Source organism: Mus caroli, chromosome 11, assembly GCF_900094665.2.
Source record: "Mus caroli chromosome 11, CAROLI_EIJ_v1.1, whole genome shotgun sequence".
NCBI lineage: Eukaryota > Metazoa > Chordata > Mammalia > Rodentia > Muridae > Mus > Mus caroli.
The window spans coordinates 16214096-16234642 of NC_034580.1; the positions used below are offsets into that span (position 1 = coordinate 16214096).

The 20547-nt window shown below is 46.7% G+C and overlaps 1 protein-coding gene across 1 annotated transcript in view; it reads right to left on the reverse strand.

Moving 5' to 3' along the window:
* Nucleotides 1–3469: 3469 nt before the first annotated feature.
* Slc1a4 (solute carrier family 1 member 4) overlaps nt 3470–20547 on the reverse strand; it is a 29208-nt gene continuing 12130 nt past the window's right edge. The window contains exons 2-8 of the mRNA XM_021176313.2: nt 20499–20541; nt 18960–19022; nt 14027–14193; nt 9716–9949; nt 9204–9398; nt 7792–7926; nt 3470–5772 (exon numbers count right to left, since the gene is read on the reverse strand). Of these exons, the coding sequence (XP_021031972.1) occupies nt 5538–5772; nt 7792–7926; nt 9204–9398; nt 9716–9949; nt 14027–14193; nt 18960–19022; nt 20499–20541 (1072 nt within the window). The 3' untranslated portion in view covers nt 3470–5537. The remainder of the gene's footprint in view (nt 5773–7791; nt 7927–9203; nt 9399–9715; nt 9950–14026; nt 14194–18959; nt 19023–20498; nt 20542–20547) is intronic.

Consider the following 20547-nt stretch of genomic DNA (forward strand, 5'->3'; position numbering starts at 1 on the left):
TCAGAAATCTGCCTACCTCTGCCTTGCATCTGCGTGTGCCACCATCGCCTAGCTTCCAACATGTTTTCATGATGGACTACAATTGTAAGTTAAAATAAATCCTTTTCTCTCCAAGTTGCTTTTGGTCATGGTGTTTATCACAGCAGTAGCAACATAAATAGGACAGTCCCCAAACATGGAGTCCAACAGGGCCAAAGATGAATTAGCTAAAGTTTGTGTTGAGCCAGAATTTCTAAGGAAAAAAAAAAGTGACAGAATGACAAACTCAGTGCTTGTGAGCCTCTGGAAGGCTTGAAAGACTGAGAAAAATGTGGTGACATAAAAGATAGAGACGTTCGGGTTAAGAAAGGCTAAGCTTGTCTTAGGAGAGAACACTTATTCCCTCTAGAGTAAGCTGCACATGTTTCTCTTCAAGAGAATACAGAAATGGTAAACAGGCCCTGCCAATAGAGAGGCAGCAGGGACCCACAACATGACCCAGAGACAGTCAAACTGAGGGAGCCTGTGGAGGCATTGTGTGTGGGTGTGTTTGTGTGTGCACTAGTGTCACTACTGAAGCCAGTGAAAACAACAAGAGCCAGCCCTGGCTCCAAAGAGCCTGCTGGAGGCCGGGAGATACATGCGTGCATCCCTATATGATAACGAAATATCAGGACAGCTCACGGAGCTCACGGAGGATTGTGGGGGGCTAAAGTAGTGCCTCCAAGCCACACCCTGGTACCCAGCGTTGGCCTGTAGAAGAAACAGTAGCTACAAATGATGGACTCTTCTCATGCTGTTGGACCCCGCTGGCATTTCTCTTCAGTACCTGCTTAGCTGCTTAATTCTGAGAGCAAATGACATTTGTTTGGAGTGGTGGTTAGTGGGACTTCAGTAACCCTGCATACCCTTTGCAAAATTGTGTTAATTCATAGATAATGGGCTGCTAACTCTGAGGTTTTGTTTTGTTTTAACAGATTTAGAAAAGTATCTGGAACTTTATAGTTGGGTATAGTATGGCATGAATGACCTGAGGCCTGTAAACATTGGAAGTGCCCCATGACATTGAAAAAGATGCCTCCAGAAATCTGAAGGTTATTAGCTGGAAGTCCCAGTGCCTGGGGAACTTGACTCCCTAGTTGTTGGTCAAGGAGTTCCAGGACCTCCTGAACAACACAACCTTCTGTTACTGCTGTTGCTTGCTCACCGTGGTAAAGCCCCACAGCCATCCCATGCTTTGTGTAGGACATAGGGCGACCAAGCTGGGACTGCGCCATAAACCTCCTCCCTGCTAGCTAACTTCCACAGTGGTTGAAGGCACTGTGTAGGCTCGTGGGAGAACTGTCAACAATCCGACTCAGCTGTGGATCTTGTGTGCTATATATACCACCAACATTCCAGGCAAGATGGGCCCACTGGGTCAGTCGTGATGGACTGTTATGAGTGTAGTCAGCTGCTTTCTGACTGAATTTCAGGCCCATTCTGCGCAAGGGATTTCACAACTGGTCAGAAGCCTGGGGCTAAGAGGTCATAAGCTCTGGTGAGGAAGCTATAGCTATTGCTTTGCTAACTGGATATGATATATCTGTCAAAGTGCCTTCTAAATATTTATGCTTATGTCCATAGATGATGTTGCCTTCGTCTCTAGTCAGAGGAGCTTCTTTTTAGAAGGGTAGCAGTTACTGCAGGGACTCATTAGTCATCAGAGTCCTGAGAAGAAGTGACAAGTGCCCCGTAAATGGAACATCAGGGAACAGGGAATGGAGAGAATGTAAGCTGGACAAAGGGGTGGAGTGTTGTGGAACAGACTCCTAGGCATAACTTGGTCATTGTGTCAGCAGCTATGATTGCCTAAAGGAGACCTGTACAAGGTTGGGCCCACTAATTTTCAGGGGGCGGAGGGAGAGTGCTCATGTGGCATGCTCCAACCCAAAATGTACAGGCGGTTAAGACTTGTGGGAGGAGAGGTATTTCTATTTTCCTTAATGGTGTAGTTGTCATAAGATGCCCATGATTCTTTATGTAATCCTAATAAACCTATTATTTCTCAAGCTAGACTTAAGTGGAATCTTTGGTCTGTCATTGGTGTCCTATTTGGATAAATAGGTGTTGGTCTCCTCACAAAAAAAAACATTTGCAAAACATGGACCCAGCCACAAAGGGACACCTGCAGATGAGGAACATTCCCAGCTACTATTCGATGTGACAGTCAGCTTGGTGCACAGCACATTTAATGTGCCAGCCACTTCCTGAAGACTAACACTCCTGAAACTCAGCTGATCCTCACAGTGGCCTGTCACCGCTACAGCTGTGATCTACCTTTCAGTCTGAGGAGTCCGAGGCATGGGAGGGAACTGCGGCCTGATCAGAGAAGCAAACAGCAGAATCATGAACTGACAGTTCACCACCCTCCTGGCTGTGTGCTTTGGATCATTCATGGAGGTAACAGAAATTTCCTTTGAGCAGGCAAGTTTTAACAGACCTGCGCAAACACTGGGGCAGAGGTGGCTTAAGCCAATGGGACAGTTGATCTTGCTCTGGCTACCTTGAAAAGCTGAATCACCAGGTACTCATTTCAACCTTGGAATACCTCAAAAAGCTCCAGGGAGGAGTCTAAATTGTTGTCCCAGCCGCCATCCCACCTTTGATCTAGGCAAACCTTTCCAGCCATTGTACTCTACTAGAAATTAAAGCCAATTTCCACGCTATATGAAGAGCTGGTGATATAAGTCAGAACGGGAATCCATTTTCCTAGAACCCCAGGGTCTGGAAACCACAGCTTCATGTGTGAGCTTCTAGAGTTCCCTGTTGTACAGGAAGTGATGTCATTGAAAACAGGGCGATGTAAGATGCTGCATGCCTGTCACCCCAGTGAAGCTGAAGGCTCTTGAGGTCTCACTAGCTCAAGGCCAACTTAGGCTATACAGTAATGCCCTGTCTCTAAAAACAAAAACATATCTTTTTCAAAAAAGGAAGACAAGATTATGTAAGAGAGTGAGTTGGGTGTGGTGGTGACCCAAGTACAGCAAGCATGGGTACCCGCTTGCCTGGAGGGCTTTTGTAATAGGGACTTTCCCGGTAAAGGTTTGGTGCTTGTTACCGCGCCGGTGCCTGGCTTTGCACGGATGCTTAATTAACTCCTGTCAACCTAGTTGTTCCGACAACACTTAATGCTGGAGGTTTGTGGCAAACTCTAACTTCTGCCAGATGACAGGATGTCAGAGCCCTAATCGGAGAATGAGAAACCAACACACAGCTTAATGGTCACGAGTTCTAGTCAGGCAGCCGCAGGCAGGACAGCGACACCAGTTGTCAGAGAGGTTTCCCTTCTGAGGAAGCGCCCTTCTCACCCCAGGGTCTCATGCTGGCTGGAAGGGAAAGGAAGACTGTATTCAGCCGCCCTAGGTCAACCCCTAAAAGCACAACAGCTCCATCAAATACAAGACAGGACTCAAAGACAGGCAGGTGCCAGGAAAAATACAGTACTCAGTTTTGATGGCTGTGCTACGTTTTAAGGCAAATGTCACACATACACAAAACATCAATACATGAACATGTTAGAAAAATAGCCAGGAGATATTTCAGTCAGTTGTGGTGGTGTCTTCCCTGTTCCGAAACTCCATCAACTTCTCTGAGAGCCAGAACTCAGGGAGGTGTGGGGCCACCTCCTCTTTTGGCCTCCAAGGGGGAGATCCCACACACGACACACAGAGGCATCTCCCTTTGTCCACAGCAGCATTTGTTACTGTGGGTCCAGGCTGAGACCTGAGTGTCCAGCCAGTGGGTTTCACTGTCCAGCTCAATCCCTACGTAATAAGATTCTGTAGAAATGGGAATATCAGGATACCATAGACATAATTTGTAGTTTAGTTCCTCTTTATCCAAACTCAGATTTGCTTGGAGCTAAAAGCACACACACACACACACACACACACACACACACACATGCACACACACATGATACATAAAGTATATGTAAATACAGAGGAAAAGATACACTGAAACTGAAAAAATACCAAATGCTCACTCATAATCAAACAATGTGATTGATTCCCCTTTAAAAACCAGTGCTGGGAATAAGGTTTACCGCTCCCCGCTTAGCTCCTGGCCCCACAGGAGAGTGCCATGGCACAGCTGGTTCAGAGAGCTGTCCTTCACCCTGGCTGTGGGCTCTGCTCCTTGCCCACCCCTTCACTCAGGCACAAGCCCCATTTTAAAACGGACTCTGTCCCAAGTATGTGTGGGTCTGGTGACAACACAGCAGAGAAAGCAAGGTTTCAAAAGCATGAAGCCAATGACGAAGGGACATAATCTCCTGTTAGGGTGGGATTGGCAGGAACTGTGGGTTAGGAGTAACAACACAGTTGGGTACCCAGGAATGTGGTAGAAGTTGGGTAGCTCATTAAGAAAAGGCTGCATTGAATGTCTTCACAACTCTTCAGAGCTTAGCTTCTGAAGTGTGAGGATAACAGTTCAGGAGAGTCGCTCACGCCAGGAGGCACCCTTCATGGAGAAAGCTGCCTCTCAGATAAACTGGGCACTTACAGGTTTTAGAACCTGACTTCCAAGGAGCAAAACAATAATTTCCACAGACGTATCCTTGGCCTTATCAGATCCCAGTGAAGTAGGCAAGAGGCAAGTTACATCAGACCCAGGACTAACCATAGGTCTCACACAAGCAAGTAGTCTACTGTGGAAACCAGACAGGGGCCTGGGACAGAGCTGCGCCAGCGCGTGAGTTTATTGGGGAGTATATGACTTTGTAGCTCAGCAGCATTTTAGGAAGGACCTAGTCAAATTGTAGTAATAGACTGACCAACAAATATAAGTCTGCAGTGCAGTGACCACATCACCCCTCCCAGAGGAGGAGGTCCTATGGTCTGCGGCTAAGTCCAAATGGAAATGGAGGGGAAGTGTTGGCAGGAGCCTCAGTCTAGAATGGGAACAAGTCTGTCTCATCTTCTTTAGGGTGCTCCCCAGTCTGTTCCTGACCTCGGAGTTTATGGTTTACTCAAACTGAGCCCCTAGCTGTGCTAACCATCACAGGGGGTCTCTCTAACCTGTTTTACCTCTGGCCCCTTAGAAGCCTCCCACACAAGTGGAGCATAATCCTTTAACCCAGCATCAGCCCAGCAGATTCCAGCTCAGTCTAAGACTCTGGGAAGCTCTTCAGTGTCTGCTGCGGCAGAGACAACCCTCTGGTTGGCCCAGAAAGCACCAGATGCAACGCTCCCAGGGGAAAGAGAAGAATCCATCTGCATCGCCCCCAACCTTGGTCCCCAGGCCTCCATGAACTTGGAATCCCTCAGGCCTGGCAGCTCGAGGGGTATAGACTCAAGGTGTATCCAGAGCTCCATGGAGACATGGATCAGGACAAACGACAGAGTGTTCTAGCTCAGGAGGCATTCACGCCTGTGCTGAGAGGCCACTCTCAAACTGGTGATTGGGCAAAGCATTCCTTGGGAGATGAAAAGTCTATGAGGGCCACGCCCACATCAATGGGGCAGGCTACCAGGGTGGGTTGCTGGTACTGGCAGGCTGGCCCAGACCCAGCCCAATCACAGCACTGACTCCTTGGATTCAAGTTCAGGAACAATGGCCACAGGGCCTGCTGGGTTCTGGTGTGTCACCAGAGGCGACGTCTCCTCCTCAGACTTGGAATTGGGAATGGCTTCCACCTTCACTTCTTGTAGCTCCTGCTCACCTTTCTTCGCGACCTTCTGATTCAGGTGGTTGAGGATCCCCGCTCCCAGGGCATCCCCTTCCACATTCACCACAGTGGTGGTCCGGTCCCTGGTGGAAACAGAAAGCAAAAAGGACTAGTGCTATACCCAGAGTCACCAGGGGAGGGCGCTATCACAAGCAGGCTGGTGGCCACAGGGAAATTAACTTGTAGGGAGCAGGGGAAGTTCTAAGTAAACGTGTATTGTCTGACACGCGAATGACCATGTGAAGGACCCCAATGTTTCAGACTCATGGGGGTGGAAAAGCCGGGTGGGTGAGGTTCAGAAAGGATGGCAAAGCCTTCCTTCCTTCCCTCACTGTGTGAGCATGTTGACATTTATGGCCTGAAGTCTGCTGTCTTACAGAGACTGTCCTTCTGAGGTGAGCTGAACGTGCCTCCACACTCAGCTATATGCAATCAGCTATATGTGTCCCTGACTCAGCTATATGCAATTACCCTTCCTGGGGGCTGTGGCTTCTCCATCCTACCCCAGCCTCCCTGTGCCTGTATGCCTGGCCTTTCTTCAGTATCTGTCCTGTTCTTCATTTTCTCAGAAGCCCAGTCAGGAGCCCCGCTGGATGTGGCCGTGAAACTGGAGGGCATACCTCCAAGAGATCTGTGCTGAATTCATTTTCTCTGAGGAGCATCTACTCTTAGGAAAGTAACAGATGCTCATTGTAAAAAATGTCGGAAAAAGAACAGCTGAAGGTAGCAAACAAGTTACCCGAGCATGTTCGACACTTCTGGGAGTTGATATGCAATCTAATTCCTGCCAGCCACCTTTCCACAGACTTCTGCTATGTGCAATGGCCCTGCTAGAGAGAACACCACGCACATTTGGGAGAAGCAAGTAGGCATGGTTTTGGGTTCAGCTGTTCTTCCCTTCAGTGTTACAGCACACTTGAACTTCAGTCCTGGGTATCAACAGCATGAGCATTCCGTGGCTGTGGGCAAGCATGTCTTAGAAAACAGCCTTGCCTTCCCCACAGCCTACTTAGCACAGGTTAGCTCAACATCCACGCTTCACTGAAACTCAGAGAAGGATCTGTAGTCATTTTGAAGACTGGGGAAATGGTGTGATTTTTTCCCCAAGGGCGCTAGAGGACTGGTGCCCTCTGCAGGGGTGCTATTTCCCTCATAGATGGAGCATCCTAAGATACCTTCTCTGGGCACTGGAGGCAGCTGGGAGGAGGAGGAGACAGGCGATTCCTGACTGGCTCTGGCCTGTTTAGCACATGGATGGAGCTCCCTCTCATGAGGCATCTGAAGCTTAGGAGTCTCTATTAAACATTTTACCCCATTTCTGTGAAGAGCCCTCAGGCTTGAGACCAGCATGGCGGACCAGTGCCAGGTACCTGAAGCTAGTGTCTCTCTGCCTGGTTGTGACCAGCCCAGCAGGACTAATGTTTGCTGAATGCTCTCCCACGTGCCCCATGTTATCTGCACTGTACAGAATGGTGACTCATTTAATCTCTACCATGACTGGTAAGACCTCTACTATGATAGCAAGATACACAGATACACACATTTCTTACCCTTGAGCCTTGCTATTCCCACATCACTGCCTTAGTCAACTTTCTTAAAGAACAGTATAATTTACACCTGCATGAGGTATCAGAAGGCTCGGTGATCAACCTCCAGACATTCTTGTGTCTGTAAGGAACTGCAGGGACAGTCTAGCCTGGTCACCTTCTTGCCTAACTTCTCCTGAGTCCAAGCACAGGGAGTGTGCATGCTCTCCTTGCATGACAACCATTCCTCAGATATTTGCGGGCCAGGACCAACCACTGCTCTACTTACTGACACTCTACTCTGCCATCATTTGCACAGCCCCTTGAACCTACAGACTACTACAGGCAAGTCCTGGATGGTCGGCTCTCGTACCATTTGTGAATGTTCATGGGCTCTTGTCTGCTATATTGTTGACTTTTCACAGTTAGAAATCTGGCTTTGCCAGCTTAACAACAGATGCCTTCCAAAGCAAAGATAGTTGCAAGTCTTGCTGCATGCACCAGGTCTAGTGGAGCATCAAGTACTCAGAGGCCTCAACAGACTCTATTCTAGGGTCTTTGGTATGGGCTACTTACACAATCCAGTCCACAGCCAGGATCAGAGAGAGGTCATGTGTGGGCAATCCAATGGCCTCCAAGATGATGGCAATTGTGAGGACCCCCCCAGCCGGCACACCTGCTGCTCCAACACTGGATGCTGTGGCAGTCACTCTAGGGTACAGCAAAGCAAAGGCAGCCTTGAAGACGGAGGATGGAGGGGGCCCAGGGAATTACAGAGCATTGCAGTCATGACTTATAAATAACCACCACACACTCTAGGAGCGTGAGAGATGATACATCCTTCCAAGTACACTCAGACCTCACACTCTCCAGTTCTGTGCTCACAAATTAAACCAACCGCTGACCCAAAATACCAAAAACAAACGGTAACTACTGAACATCTACAGATCATTTTTTTTTCTTAGTACCTTAATGATACAATATAGCAACAACTACCCTATCACTTATACTAAGTACATAAGTACATCATCTAGAAAGGATTTAAAGTTTTGAGGAAAATATGTGCAAATTATATATAGGGCCGTATGGATATGGTTTGAAGCTGAAATGTCTCTTACAGGCTGTTTTTAACACTTGATTCTGAGCGAGCAGCTGTACTTGAAGGCTGTGGAGTCTTTGGGAGGTGGGACTTGGCTGTAGCTCACAAGGGAGGGGCTTTGGAGATTATACCTTCTCCCTGTCCTGACCTGCATCCTCAGCTTCCTGTCTACCACCAGGTAAACAAGACATTATCCTTCTCGATAGACCAAAATTCCTCTGAATTATGTATGAGACCCAATAAACTTTTCATCTTTTAAGCTGTTTCTGCCAAATATCTTGTCATAGCAATGCAAAAATCAACTACTCCAACTACCTATTGTCCACTGGAGTAAGATGGTCCTGGAAGGGAAGCCCCTGTGACAGAAAACTTGGATTTTCGGTTTGATTGAAGTGGGAAAGCCCTAGAGCTTTACTGAGGCATGCTTTTGGGTGTGTTTGTGGGGACATTTCCAAAGAAGGTTAACTGGGATGGGAAGACGTACCCTAAATGTAGGTAGCACCGTACCGTAGCTAGAGTTCTAGACTGTATAAAAATGGAAAAGGGAGAAAGCCAGCTGAATGCCTGCACTCATCTTTCTGTGCCCTGATTGACTCAGATGTAGGCAAAACAGCCTCCCACTCCCTTGCCTTTCCCACAACAGCAAACTGCATCCTCTCAGAGCTTAAGCCAACACACAGCTTTCCTCCCTTAAGTTGCTTTCTATTCTGTCCCAGCAGCAAGAAAACTGACAGCCTCCGGATCCTGAGGGATGACTGTGATGAATTCTCACCAGCCCACCTTTACAGACGAGACACTGAGCATTGGATCTTTTTTCAAAGGAATCTCAGACCCACACATCGAAGTTTTAAGCCAGGCCTAACAATGTAGGGAAGAGTAACGGGCTCACAGAATGGTGAAAATCTGTCCTGCGTTCAGGTCTACGTTGTTGAGCTGGGCAATGAACACTGCGGCCACACACTGGAAGATGGCTGCTCCGTCCATGTTGACCGTGGCCCCAATGGGGAGGATGAACCTGCTGATCCTCTTGTCTACACCATTGTTCTCCTCGATGCACTTCATCATAGACGGAAGGGTTGCTGAGCTAGAGATGGGGAGGGAAGCAACCAGGCATGGAAATGGTCCCCAGCCAGGTGAACACCAGAACACACTGGTATGGCGGCTCAGCCAGTGTCTGGCTGCCTTCCCTCCAAATAGGGAAGCCAGCCAGATCTCTTTCAAAGTTGTCAGTGTAACTTCAAGTCCCACAGGACTCAAACATGACTTCCAGGATCCACTTGCTACATTACTCCAGTGGATTCCCCTAAGGGCCACATCTTGCCTCAGTACACAGTGTTCCCAAGAGAATCACTGGGCTTACCTCACTCTGTACCCATTCGGTTGGTTCCCAAGCCCACTCACCTGGAACAGGTCGCAAAAGCTGTCGCAAATGGGGTGAGGAGGCCCAGGAGGAATGTGAACGGGTTTTTCCTTGTGAAAGCAAAATAGACAAGAGGCAGGACAATTCCTCCGTGGATGACATGGCCCAGCATAGATGCGAAGATGTATTTCCCGAGACTGGTCACCAGCATGACGATGTCCTTCATTTCTACAATCTTGCTTCCAATCAGGAACATGATGCCTATAGGAACATACCTAGGAACAAGCATAGATGCTCATCAGGAAGGTGGTGAGACTGGGAGGTACTGAGCCTCCCAGGGACTTTCAACTGGATCTTCTCTGTTTCCCCGTAGAGGAACTCTAAACACACACAAAGAAAGATGGGGTGGGGTGACTAAGAAAAATGAAGATGATCATCCTCTGGGTGAGTGCTCCCACACACTTAGATGTCCTCCCTCTGGTGTACACAGACCTTCCTTTTAGCTTTTCTTTTCTCCTTCCTCTCCTTCATCCCCGTTCCTTCCTTTTACACAAAGTCTCACTATACCGACCAAGTTAGCCTGGAACTTGTGATCCTCCTGCCTCAGCTTCCTGAGTGCTAGGCTGAGTGCCATTATAGCTAGCTCTGCATTGTTCCTAACTGACGGACTGCCACCAACTACATGGCAAAAGGCAAAGAGCTGAAAAAGAAAGGCTTTGTGCGTGCGACTCTGAGCTTGGCTTTTAGCTTTGCTGAGACGTGTCCTGAGAACTCAGAAATACAGGAATCTCACAGAGCTGCTGTGATACGAAACCAACACCACCCAGGGCTTCTGGGAAGCTTTACATTCTGTGTGGCTTGGAAGACAGGATCCCGTGGGAAAAAGTCATTGACAATGATATTCTGGGAGCACTGCCAGAAGAGAAAGATTTTTTTTTCTTTTTAAAGGGAGAAAAGGAATAAATTGTAGAAACTACAAAGAACAAAAGTCAGGTGCTGTAAATTTAATATCAATCTAGTAGCGATTCCACAATTGTCTTTTAACTTATAAATTTTAATTTATATTTAACGATACCTCCTAGTTCAGATTTCAAGGGGAGCAGAATTGTGAGGAGTGTGAGGTCTCGCACATCAGCCCTGAGCACCCCGGGGGAGGGGACCAGTGTGACTGACTGGCTTCTTGAGTTTTCTTTCTAGGGACATTCCAGGAGTAGCAGGAATTTTAAGTCTCATCTTCAAGTAAGAATACATGCCCTCTTGAGGACCAGACACTGCTCTTCAGGCATCATCCTCAAGCCAGGCCCTCAGACAAGCACCCCGAGTACCGAGAGATCCCTGGGTACCTAGAGACACAGGACTGCATTTCAGTCTGAGTCGGCTTACATCCCACAACATGCTTATGAGACCTTTGTATCAGTATTTAGAAATTTACCTTTAAAAATAATGATGACAGAACACACATAAAATTTAGCATCAAAACATTCACTATATGCAGAGGAGATCACCACTGGGTACATTTGAATTGTTGGGCAGCCATTCCCACCACCCAGCCCAGAAGTGTCTCCGTCACTCCAGAGTAAAGCTCTGCTCTCATATACAGCAGCTCCCAAGCCCTCTGCCCCAGCCAGCCTTGGGTAACTAATGCTGTAGCCACACAAAAAGCAGAACAGACATGTTTGTTTCAGTAGCCTCATGCCTTCATGTTGTAGTTCTATGTCGTTATATCATGTTGTGGTATATGTCAGAATATCACTTCTATAAGGCTGAGTAACACCCCATTTCTCTACATATCACATTTTGTTTCTCCACCCGCCTACTACTGTAAGACATTTGGGTTGTTTCTGCCCTTGACACACTATTGTGCTGTTGTTACTGTTGGGTTTGAGACAGGGTCATAAGTAGCCTAGGCTGTTGTTGACCTGATCCTCTCACCTCCACCTCCTGGGTTGTGGGATTACAGCTTGTGCAGCTGCAGGGCCTTGTGGTGAGTATTTCCTCCATGGAAGCACTTGGGTGTCCTCCCAAGCTCTCATCTTTGGAAACAGGCCTGTCTGTGTATGCCCACATGCCTGTGTGCTCTAGGTCAGGACATCAAGTGGGCCCTGCTGATTTGGAGGTGTGTACATTTTAAACATTAGGAAATGGTGCCGAGTTGTTCTTTGAAGTGGTTGTACCAATTCCTGTTCCCACCAACAGTCTAGCAGGAAGCCACCATCCCTGCTCCCGCAACCAACGGCAACCCAGGGAAGACTTTTGGAGATGTCAGGAAGACAGTTTCATTGTCACAACTTTGAAGGGCAGCTCTAGAGGCCGAAAGTCCCAGGGATAAGAACCCTGTTCTCACTTTCATCAACTGAATAACCAACTTGACACCACTCGATTTTTCAACTGCGGGAGGCAGCCCTTAGGCTGTGTACTGCTCGTGGAAGCGTTCTCATCAGTGAACTGCCTGCTTGCACACCAGCCCACACTCTAACAGGGTAAACACACTGTTTTCAGTCATAAGCACTCTAAAGTGGGATGTGGGAAAGCTGAGAATCCAGGCACAGGATACAGAGTTCTAGATCATCCTTGCCTGCACAGCAAGTTCAAGGCCAGCCTGGGCTTCCTGAGACAGTGCCTCACAGAACCAAGCCTAACCAAGCCAAGTGTCAGTTCTTTCCCCAGAAGAACAACGTTAAAGAGGCATGTATGCAGTGAGAGCTGGTTTATGTGATTTTTTTTTTCACTGAAAAAGAGAAATGCTACTCATGGGGTCAGGGTTTGGCTTGTCAGATTCAAATTTCTCCTAAAAGCAGTCCAGTTGGTACCTAAGTCATCGAAGAGAGAAGTTCTGCGATCATTAGTGGTTGACAATAAGAGATACTTTGTATGTGAAGGAATAAACTAGCTTATTTGATTGGTTGGTTGGTTGGTTCATTTCTCGAGACAGGGTCTCTCTGTGTAGCCATTGCTTTCCTAGAACTCTCTTTGTAGACCAGGCTGTTCTTGAACTCATACCTTGAACTCCACCTGCTTTTGCCTCGCAAGTGCTGGGATTAAAGGCATGCACCACCATGCCCAGCTTCATAAACTAGCTTTTAACAACTATTGGATAGCAACAGTTTGGATAACAACTAAAATTCAGAGGTCTGCCTAGGTGATGTGCTAGCTAGTTCTTAAGTCAACTTGTCCCAGGTTAGCTCAGTCCTTGGGAAGAGAGAACATAATTGAGAAAATGCCCCATCTGATTGGCCTATGGTGTAGTGTATTTTCTTGGTTGATGATTGATATGGGAGGGCCCAGCTGACCTTGGCCAGCACTACCCTGAGGCAGGTGGTCGTGGGAGCTATAAAAAAAAAAAAAAGCAGGCTGAGCAGGCCATGAGGACAAGCCAGTAAGCAGCACCCCTCCATGGCCTCTGCATTCACTTCTGGCTCCTGGTCCTGCCCTGATGTCCTGCTATGATGGGATGGGATGTGAAACTGTAAGCTAAAATAACCCCTTCCTCTCCATGCTGCTTAAGGTCCTGGTGTTTTATCATAGCAATAGAAACCCTAACCGAGACAGGTGAAATGCCAGGAAAAGCTTTTAAGATATGAGGGCTGGAACTAGTCTGATTTCTCAGAAGTTGCTCTGAAGGAGGTGGTCAGAGTGTTAAATTTTAGCCAGGACTCAAACTAATGGTTTTTAGTGAGCAACCATCCTTTCCTTAATATTCCTTATAAATTAAAAGCTTTCATAAAAGACCATGTCAAGCTTTACCTAAGCAGGAGAGAGATAAGTTTTTCCTCCTTGTTGTAAAAGGTCTTACCAATGATCTCCTTGAAGTTTACAGTTTATCATTTTGAGATAAAAGAACCTTATTTTATGCAGCAGACAGCAAACTGGGCATGGTAAATATGTGAAATAGCACTGGAACTCATACATGGATCTGTTGATGTGAGTCCAGGGCTCAGTGTAGTTACTGTTACCAAACAGTAACTATGTGCTCCCAGTTCTCTAGGAGGCCCAAACAAGAAGAGAAACTGTTGCATCACTTCTTTAAAGATTTAAAACATCGTCATCGTCATCGTAGTTGTTGTCATCATTAGAAAGAGGAGAGAGGGAGAGTGTTATGTGGGTACATGGGAAGGTTGCAAGACAACTTTTGAGCATGTTTTCTCCTCCCACTGTGAGTTCCAGAAATCAAACTCTGGTTAGGCTTGCTGCCCACTGAGCCATCTCCCTGGTCCACTGCTTTTTGTACCATGACAGGCTATGCTTCATCAATCTAACACTGGGCATAGGGGCAGGTGTCCCACTTAGAGTACTGAAATTTTTCATAGATGCCAGGGGCCAGTTAGAAGAAGAGATGGCAGAGCGAAACTCACCACATGATCCATGACACCAGCACCATTGTGGCCTCATTGAAGGAATTGAAGAATCGGATGAGGTCTTCTCCCTCAGGGCCTAGCTTCTTTAGAGCCACTCCTAACACCAGGGCAAAAAGGACGAGTCCTAAAATGTTCATCCCTTCCACATCAGTTACAACGGGGATCTGCAGATCAGAAGAGAGAGGAGTCAGGTTCAGCAGGGAAGCGAGCGTGACGTTAGAGTGGATCTGTGCAGTGTCTGAAACACTGCAGAATAATCACATGCTTGTGCTCTTTCTAACTTTTAATGAGTTATAAACAAAGTTGCAGAAAGCCGCTGGAGACAGAGTCGGAGAGTACACAGCCAGGAATGACTGCTCACACCTGTAATCATAGCACTCAGGAGGTTCAGAGGGAGAAGCACTGAGGTTTTGAGGCTAGCCTGGGCTATAAAGTAAGACATTATCTCAAAAGAACAAAACAGAAACAGAAACAAACAGAAACAGAAAAGCTGGCTGTTAGAACATTCCTTCAGAGACCCAAGGACCATAACTGCCATCTCCCACATCAGCTCGTCTTTTGCGGTTCGGATCTTATACTGACCTCCCGTGAGACTTGTATAAGTCTCACGAGATTTTCAGGAGCCATGTGGGCTTTCCCCAAGTGTCTTCAGTAAGTCACCCACTGAAGATGTGTAGACATAACTGGGCGACTAAGGGAAGGCAGAGGCAGGCCAAGCTCTGTGACTCTGAGGCCAGCCTGGTCTACAGAGTGCTCCAGGAAAGCCAGGAATCTCTGTCATGAAAAACTAAAAACCATAACTAAGAAGGAAAAAGAGAGAGAGAGAGAAAATAAAACAAAAAGAAAAGAAGAAAAAGATGTGTAGATATAACAGAGCCTCTGTGTCCCCAGCAATGTCGGCTTCCACGGCCGCAGGCTGTTTAGAGTAAACAGGTGATGTCAGAACATCACCCCCAGGCATGATCTGATGCTGGCAGGACTTAGTCCTCAGGAGGCCAGGGCAGCAGGATTCTAACTCAAGGCCACGGAGACTCCTTCTCACAAACAAATGGGCTGGGGAGACAGCCCGGCGCTCTTAAGGAGTGACGACTGGAATTCAGTTCTCAGAGTCTACAAGAGACAGCTCACAACCACATGACACTCCATCCCTGGGGGCGTCTAATACCCTCTTCCAGTCTCCATAGATGGCTGTACTCAGGCATAGAACCCACACATGGACACATAATAACTAAAATAATTCTAACAAATTAGAATAAATAAAATAATTCTAAACAACAAGAAGAAAAACCTTCATAAAGTGATGTATAGGAAACATGGTAAAAACCCCAGATAGCTGTTCCGGCTCTGGGATTCACTGCCTTCTCTGAACCTCGGGTTCTAGCTCTCAGCTGCTGTTTTTTTTACTTACTTACTATAAGCCTGGTTGTGTGTGCACACATGACATGGCATCTGTGTGTTGATGCACACACACACGGGAATCAGAGAGGACAATGCTTTGGAGTCAGCTCTCCTGCACAGTGGATCCCATGGAGTCACCAGAACCTAGCAGTGTGTGACTTAGCCTGCTAGTCAGGTCACCAGCTCCTCAACTAATTTTTTAATACATGTTCTCTGTTAAAAAAAAAAAAAAAGGTTGGTAGAGTTTTGAGCCCTTCAGCCCTTGTATGACAAGGCATGTCGGCTGGGTGGAGGGCAGAGTCACCCCTCTTTCCTGTGACAGCCCAGAGCAGTAAAAAATCATTGGGTTGGATAGTTCTGAGGTCCCTCATCCCTTCCAGCTCTGTCACAAAATCTACGCCATGGCCCAGTAGCTGATAAACAGACCCTTAAATTTACCACAAATATACTCTCAATAGAGTTCACTAATTTCCAGGTTAACTAGGTGCATTCCAGCGAAAGGTTTGACTCCCAAGAAGCTCTCGGACGACCAAGCAAACTCATCAAAGACTGATGGGTAGCGGTGTCATTTGCTTCTGATTCACCATTAAGAAACATCTCAGGCCGGCAGCGTGGTGGCACACGCCTTTAATCCCAGCACTCTGGAGGCAGAGACAGGCAGATTTCTGAGTTCGAGGCCAGCCTGGTCTACAAAGTGAGTTCCAGGACAGCTAGGGCTACACAGGGAAACCCTGTCTTGAAAAACAAAAAAACAAAAACAAAACAAAAAAAAAGAAACATCTCAGATCTAACGGTGACGCAGGGAGACACTCACAGTCACGTCTGCTTTGTTTACACTAATAAACAAATTTACCAGGAACAGTTCTAGTAGTGGTGACAGGTAAGGAAGTCCAGCGGGGAGCCTGAGTGGGTTTAGGTGAGCAACTCAATCTCTCTGCTCTACACCTTCAGAATAAGGATAATAACAGTTGCTGCTATGCAGCTGTTAGGAAGTTTGCGTATGTTATATGCGTGAAGTACTCAGATTATTTCTAGAAAATCAAATAATTTGGTTTTTGTGTTGTTTTGGGGAAACAGGGCCTCTTGTAGCCCAGGCTGGTCTTCAGCTTATGAAGTTTAAGATGACCTTCACTGATTCAGCTGCTTCTATATCCTGGGTGTCAGAATTACAGTCATGCACCACCATGCTTGGGGGATGAACCCAGAGCCTCTGTATGCAAGGCAGTTCTACCGATGGAGTTAAAGTCCCAGAAGTCCTGTTGTTTGTTTTGTTGTTGTGGAGCAAAGATTTATCTCACTTTACAGTTGTGGATATTTTAAGCTCACCTTGGTCGGGAGCAAGAGCAGACCAGAGCACAAGGGCAGGGCTCTGTCTAGGGCGAGCATCACCCAAGGGTGGCACCCAGCGGCTGCCAAATGTCACTGTTTACTGAATTAATGATTCAATAAAAGGTTAGGTCTTTACCTGTGGCAAGTGATCACAGGATATCAAAGTAGGCATGGAGGAGAGCCACAGGTGAGGGCTGGAACCACTCATGTGTCCTTAGGCTGGGTTCTCCTGGTTAATTCTGCCAGTAGCTTTCCATCCTTGGGAATAAGGATAATTCTACTTGTGTCTTTAAAAAGGAAGTCTGGAATTGGCCAGGCCACACTGTTCCTCTGTTGAAGAGCTAACATTCTTGAATTTATCCAGGAGAGCAGGGAACATCAACTGGGGGATACCTGGGGGTCACTAGCACTTCCATTGGGGAGGTCAGAACAGTCAGAAATACCAAGTTAGACGAAGATATTACAGATACAGGTAGGTTCTAGGATGCCTGCATTACTTGAGGCCTCAGACAGTCCCAGATGACCCTCAGCACACCACTTCAAGCTATTTGCAGTGGGGATCAGGCTGTCCAGAGGTTCAAATAGCACGACTCTGTTTAATGGTTTTGAGAAAAGATTTCACTTTGTTTCACTGACTGCCCTGGAACTCACTCTGTAGACAAAGCTGGCCTTAGACTCACAAAGATCCTTCTTCCTGGGCCTCCCAAGTGCTGTAATTAAAGGCATGTGCCATCACCTGGCTTGACTCTGTCCTATATATTCGAAGAACATAAACTTTCCAAAGTTTAGTGTAAAGTCAAGGAAAACATCATTTTGTTCTAACCTTACCAGGTGTCATTTACCATTTTAGAAAGGTGTATTGGGCTAGAGAAATGGCTCAGTGGGTAAGCATATTGGCTGTTCTTTCAGAGGGCCTGGGTTCAAGTCCCAGTACCAACTAACAATAGCCTGGAATTCTCGTTCCAGGAGACCTAATGCCCTTTCCTGGGCTCCATGGGCAAATGCATGCATTTAGTGCATAGACACGTAAGCAGACAAAACATGCATTCACATATGATTTGGGGAGCTGGAGAGATGGCTCAGCAGTTAAGAGCACTGACTGCTCTTTCAGACATCCTGAGTTCAATTCTCAGCAAGCACATGGTGGCTCACAACCATCTGTAATGGGATCCAATGCCCTGTGTGTCTGAAAACAGCTACAGTGTACTCATACACAAAATAAATAAACACATCTTAGAAAAAGAAAAGTGTGTTGACAGACAAAACACTAAAATTCAGATCGCTGGTACAACACAGCAACCTAAAGACCCAGCTGTAGCATTCTGGGTTATTATACAGATAGAAGCAAAGTATTAGCACCCCCCCCATATGCAAAAATGTACTAACAATATTAGCTGAATTCTGTCTTACCCCCTTTTTATTCTGAACTTCTGTTGTTCTGGAACAGGCACCAGCTCTGTAACCCTAATTTCAAGCTGACTTGAAACCCGCGTCTCAGCTTCCCTGCTGCTGAGATGTAGGACTCTACGGCAGACACATCTTTATTAGCTGCCCTAGCTGGCCTGCATCTCTGGGTTCGAGAGATTCTCTTGCCTCAGCTCAATAGCTGGAACTACAGGCACACGCCACCATGCTCAGCCCACTCTGGCCTTTACTTTATTACTGAACTTTATTTTTGAGGGAGAATCTTCTTGTATAGCCTAGGCTATCATAGAACTCACAATGATTCTCCTGCCTCAGACTCAAAAGTGCTGGGATTACAACTGTGCTTTATCACTGTTTTTAAGTCGTAATTTACTAATTCCAAGTATATGCAAATATACAAAACTGTTGTTATATGTTCTATGATTGTCTATTTGCATGGTGACATATGTTTGGGGTTATGTGATTTTTTTCTCCCATATATCATGTTAGTTTTTGAGTTCCGACTGTAGGTTATGCTGAGACACACCTCCGTTGCATTTAGCTAGAAGGGCTGCTATGAACTAGAAGCTTACGGGCCTATGGAGATTTCTGGGCTCCCGACTCTGGTGTTCAACTGTGCTGTAAGGAACAAATCTACCGAGGAAGTTTTAAATATTCCATTCAGACCCCCAATTTCCAATCCCAGTAAGTAACAGGCACATGTGGCTGTCTGTCTGTCATTAAGGAAGCTAGTTTGCTTTCCATACGTTTCCATAAGCCATCTTCTGAAGAGCCTTACCTTCTCTTTGGTCACGTTCCCCGAGCTGGTGTTATGGGTCACCACTGTGTAATCGGTTGCAGACTAATAAAGAGGAGGAAAACCCATCATTAGTGAACAGGCGTAAAGACCCACCAGAGGCACCAGGGGCACGGCAAGGTCCTGGTCTACTGCTGCTACTATTCGTAGTGGGTGTGCTGAGCAAGCTGCACTTGACTGGCCTGATGCTGACCTCTGCATCCTGCATGAGTTACGTTAACACTCAGGCAGCGAGCCCCTGATAAGCTGTCGGGTTATTTAGGGACCGAGGGAACGGAGAACTTTCATGTGTTCCTTGGGCAATAGGGTAAACTATTTCCTGCTGACAGTTTGATCCTTCAACAGCTCATGTTTCATATTGTTTAAGAAGTTTGGCACAAATTCCAGAAAGACAAAGTTCATCACATTTCTCTTTTTCATTTATCTATTATGTTCCACAGTGTTCCAGAATGACCTAAGTGTGGCTGCTCTTTAGCGTCTGTTTCTAACCAGGCTTGAGCTGCCCACCTCCAGAGAAAGGGACATGAGGTAAGGCAGTGTCTTTGGCCAAGTTTCCCAGACCTTGGTCCTACTGTGAGTTGGGAAGGCACACACCTTTTCATGGTGTGCAACGCATCTCTCTCTCCCCCCGCTACGAAGGTCTCGTGGCTACAGAACTGTCAGACACCCAGAGAGCTATAGACCTGAGCGCCTGCTTGAGACCATGTTTCAAAAGCTTTGATTTCTCTCTGCTTTATCACAGTTTCAGAGAGGCAGATGTACACAGCTGCCCCGGATTGGGGTGGCAGGGAGACCAACCACACCCATCCCCTCTGTGACAAACACCCAACGCTCTAAATGGTTTGCTTTTTTTTTTTTTTAAACTTCACATTATATCTACAAGTTATCCACCCCCACTTTTGGCAAGATGTACATACTACCTTTATAGTCAGAATAAAAGTATGATTTCTGAAAAATCTATAATGTTTCAAACAGTCTCCAAATAATGGTTTGAAGGCATTTTCTAAGTGATGCAAAGGATCTTGGAGCACCCTTTCTACATCCTACAGGGTTTTGTTGTTGTTGTTGTTGTTTCAAATCTCCTTCTACAAAAACTGACCCTAGTGTTACTAAGTTTTGTTTATAACAGGATCCCTCTGGATTGCTCTGGCCTATCTAAAAACAAACGCTCCTCTGACCTCCCCCTCCATCTTCCTCATGGAGGACCCCCTCCCCCCAACTCTCTTATTCTCACTGTTAATGAGGCTCCTCTCCAGGTTTCAAAGGGAAGCCTCTCTTTCCCTCCATGACCCCATCAGTCATTTGACCCGAACGTATACCGACCATTTTCTGCTCTCCCTCAGGCTTCGAGGCCTGATCATGATTTCAGGATCATTTCTCCTAAGAAGCCTCATTCGTGAAGGGTTTGGGGAGGAACTACCCTAGGACCCCTCTTTCCCGTACTTTACCAAACTCTGGTGCATTAATTTATACACTTCCTCCACCAAGGTTTCATATCATCGACAAAGTATCAAACCTTACCGTAGTGAATGCGGCAACCACAAGATTGGAAGGGAACAGGTTTCTATGG